The sequence below is a fragment of the Diabrotica undecimpunctata genome, chromosome 3, assembly GCF_040954645.1.
Source record: "Diabrotica undecimpunctata isolate CICGRU chromosome 3, icDiaUnde3, whole genome shotgun sequence".
Taxonomy (NCBI): domain Eukaryota; kingdom Metazoa; phylum Arthropoda; class Insecta; order Coleoptera; family Chrysomelidae; genus Diabrotica; species Diabrotica undecimpunctata.
In genome coordinates this window covers 6,059,263-6,063,203 of record NC_092805.1, presented here as the reverse complement: position 1 = coordinate 6,063,203, position 3,941 = coordinate 6,059,263, and the positions used below count along the sequence as shown (strand labels likewise).

The 3,941-nt window shown below is 35.0% G+C and overlaps 1 protein-coding gene across 1 annotated transcript; it reads left to right on the top strand.

Moving 5' to 3' along the window:
* Window positions 1-1,656: 1,656 nt before the first annotated feature.
* LOC140435466 (facilitated trehalose transporter Tret1-like) lies at window positions 1,657-3,182 on the top strand. The gene has a single exon (XM_072524200.1). It carries the CDS (start codon window positions 1,811-1,813, stop codon window positions 3,161-3,163), a length of 1,353 nt encoding a protein of 450 aa, XP_072380301.1. The 5' UTR covers window positions 1,657-1,810; the 3' UTR covers window positions 3,164-3,182.
* Window positions 3,183-3,941: the final 759 nt, after the last annotated feature.

Genomic DNA, 3,941 nt, shown 5'->3' with positions numbered 1-3,941 from the left:
TTGTAATCCAAGAAACACATATATACTGGTTGATTAACATCCATGCACCTTTGCACAAGTACATTCACAGCGAACAGGGCTTCCCTCGTTCCCAGTGCATTCCTAAATCCAAATTGAGTGTCACTTATGTCCTGCTCAAGTTTGTTGTGTATTCTCCGGTGTATAATTTTTAAAAATATTTTGAACGTACGACTCATTAAACTTATTATCCGTGGTCTTGGCATTCTTTTGCATTTGGTTTATTTGGTAGTGTTATGGATGTTGACATCAGTCAATCTCTGAGAATGACAACTGTTGTTGTTTATTGACCATATCGAAGAATATACTAAAGGGTTTATTAACAAAATTTAAATTTATTGACCATATCGAAGAATATATTGAAGAATTGATTGTCAAAATTATTAACCACTTAATCAGGAGGCCATATCCACATGTCACAACATAACATCTAATTTAGAGGATACATAAGCAGCCTATCTATGCTATAAGTATCATCCACACGAATTAATTGTTAAGCTTTGGCAGGGTTGATGATTGTTTTTTATTTTTTTTAATAAATATGTTTGGTTAAAATTTGTTTTATTTGCTGTCAGCGAAGAGCTCAGGTTCAATCCCTAGTTTAAGACAAGACAAACTCTCACTTGAGATACTGATCTAAGCAAGGCATAGACGATAAGCTCCCATGGTTGATTGAGATATTATTTTTATAATAGTACTTCAATTCTCTTTGGTAGTCTTATCGTTACACATTGGCACAAATGACAACTGTACAATATTTAAAAATACTTGTAATTCGTGTAAAAAAATTTTTTTCTTGTTTTATCACTTTACAATTAATTGTCAATATGTGGTGTATATTTTGTGGTCTTTTATAATTAGCATATTAAGTAATTTTTTCCCGTTTATAGTACTTCCCATCTTAGTATTATACATACTTAAGCTTTCGAATAGACATTGTTTTTCTTCTATGCTCGTTGCAACAATCACAGTGTCATCTGCATATAGTTTTCTTCTTCTTCTTTTTATTTAGACTCTGTCTGTTTTTCAATGTGCCTCCAGTTGGTTGTCGTTTCATCGTTTTCGTGGTCTTCCTACTGATTGTCTTTCTTTTGTGGAACCGTCACTTGCCATCTATACTACTCTATTTGTTGTCATTTGGCTTATATGATCGTTCCATTCTACTCTTCTATTTCTTACCCAGTTCTTGATATTCTTCACCTTACGTCCTATATCTGTACTTCTAGCTCTGTTCCATAGTGTCTTACCATTAATTTTGCTAATTGTTTCCATCTCTGCTGTTTCTAACATCCTTTTTGTCCTCTCTGTGTCAGGTCTTGTTTCTGCCACTTATGCCATTATTGGTCTAATGACTGTTTTGTAAATTCTGCCTTCCGTTTCTTTCCTGACATTTTTATTGCTCCATGTTGTTTATTTTTGCCGCCCTCTCATAATTTGTCGCCCTAGGCAACTGTCTATATTGCCTAGTGGATAAAACGGCCTTGATCTCAAGCTACACTACCAGCTTTAGCGGCAAATTCACACTCGGTAGCACCATAGCATTGGTTGCAGTACCATAGTTGTCGTTAAAAAGTGACATCTCGTAGAGACTTAAGGAAGTTTGATTATAAGTTTGATACTATATAATATATCTTATGCTCTGTCACTGTCAAAAAGTATGTTTATTTATTTTAACAGTATGTTTATGACTCGTAAATAAACTTTATTTACATAATTAACGTAGAAATATTTAAGATGCTATTTGGTATTGCGACTGCTTTTGACTTGAAATTAATAACACAATATTAAAACTATGTCTGACGACTGTGACAAGACTCAGCAATATATAGCAGCAGTTTGTATATGTATAGGCGCCTTTGGAATTGGCACTGGAATTGGATGGACTTCGAACATAACACAAGACCTAAAGGAGGGTGAGTTGAACGAAATCGATATGACCGATGTAGAACTTGGCTGGATGGGTGCAATGTTGACTCTTGGAGCAATATTTATGTGCATTGCAGTAGGATGGATCGTAGATATGATAGGCAGAAAAGCAACAGTATTATTTAGCATATTTCCGTTTTTAATTGGTTGGGTGCTTATTACGTGCAGTGCCGAAATTACCCTAACATATATAGGAAGATTTCTGGTTGGTATAGCTGGTGGAAGTTTTTGTGTCATAGTCCCTTTATATACTAGTGAAATTGCACATGATAGCATTAGAGGAGCATTGGGTACGTTTTTTCAGCTTTCTATAACTATTGGAATATTTTACTGTGGAGTATTCGGATTTGTTTTACCTCTTATCGCGTTTAATATCACTTGCTGTGCTATTCCACTTCTTTTTGGAGTGGCATTTTTCTTTCAGCCCGAAACACCAACATTCATGCTAAAGCAAGGACATGTAGAAAAAGCAGAAAATACATTTAGAAGACTGAGAGGCGAAAGCTACGATTTTTCTGCAGAAATGAAACAGATATTATCTGATATTGAACGTGAACATTACTTTTTGAAAGCTTTTGAAAAAAAATCGACCAAAAGAGCTTTGCTAATATGCTTTATGTTGATGTTTTATCAACAACTGAGCGGAATTAATGCAATAATGTTTTATTCCCAAGAGATATTTTACATTTCTGGATCACAAATGAGAGACTCTTACTGCGTCATCCTGCTCCAGTTCATACAAGTGATTGCTACGCTTTTATCTACTATTACCGTAGATTGGTTTGGAAGAAGAATCCTCCTTTTAGCCTCCTCTGGATGTATGTCTTTCTCGACAGCCTTTATTGGTTTGTATTTCTCCCTAAAACAAAATGGAGTTCTCGGTGAACGTACTGGTTTTAGTTTTATTCCTATAATGTCCTTAAACATATTTATAATCGCTTATTCGTTCGGATTTGGACCCATACCATGGATGATACCGTCTGAAATGTTCACTCCAGAAATAAAAACAAAATGCAGCGCTATGGCTGCCACGTTTAACTGGACCTTGGCCTTCTTGGTCACGAAGTTTTATTTTCCATTATCAGAAAGTATCGGTGTCGATAGTTCTTTTTATATATTTAGTTTTATCTCAGCTACTGCTATATTATTTGTTTATTTTATTATTCCGGAAACGCGTGGAAAAACATTCGCCCAAATTCAAATTGAGTTGGAAAAGTAATATAATGTATCTTCTGTGTTATTGTTGTTTTATTTCCTTTTCCTAGTATCCTACATATATATAACCGAGTTATCAAAGATCACAAAATATTCTACTCGGGAAATCTTAAGAACGAACATATAAATGGAGTGGGCCTAATTATGAATAATAAAATCGCCAACTGTGTCAGTCACTTTGTACCTGTATCAGAAAGGATGCTCTTAGTTCAGCTAAACACAACTCCCATAAAAACAAACATTATTCAAGTATACGCTCCTACAGCGGACGCCCCAGAAGAAATCATAGAAGAATTTTACAATGACCTTACTAATATTGTCAAAAGGATTCGGAAAAACGAAATAATACTAATAATGGGAGACTTTAATGCCAAAGTTGGCAAAGGACAAAGTGGAAATTTAGTGGGATCCTTTGGTCTAGGGGAACGTAATGAACGCGGAGACCGTTTGATTGAATTTGCAACTGAAGAACAGCTCGTAGTGACAAACACCTTTTATGATCTTCCTCCAAGACGACTATATACGTGGAAATCTCCCCAGGATACTCCAGATCACACAGTACGAAATCAAATAGACTATATTCTTATTAACAAACGATTTAGAAACTCTATAACATCTGTTAAAGCGTACCCGGGATCCGACATAAATTCGGACCACAATCCACTTATCGCCACAATGAAACTTAGTTTAAAGAAAGTTCAAAGACCAAAAATTATGAAGTACGATATTAACCAACTGAAAAATAAAACAGTAAAGGAAAAGGTACAAAAACGCCTAAAAGA

Coding starts and splice junctions, on each gene's coding strand:
- LOC140435466 (XM_072524200.1), top strand. CDS start 1,811: ATGTCTGACGACTGTGACAAGACTCAGCAATATATAGCAGCAGTTTGT.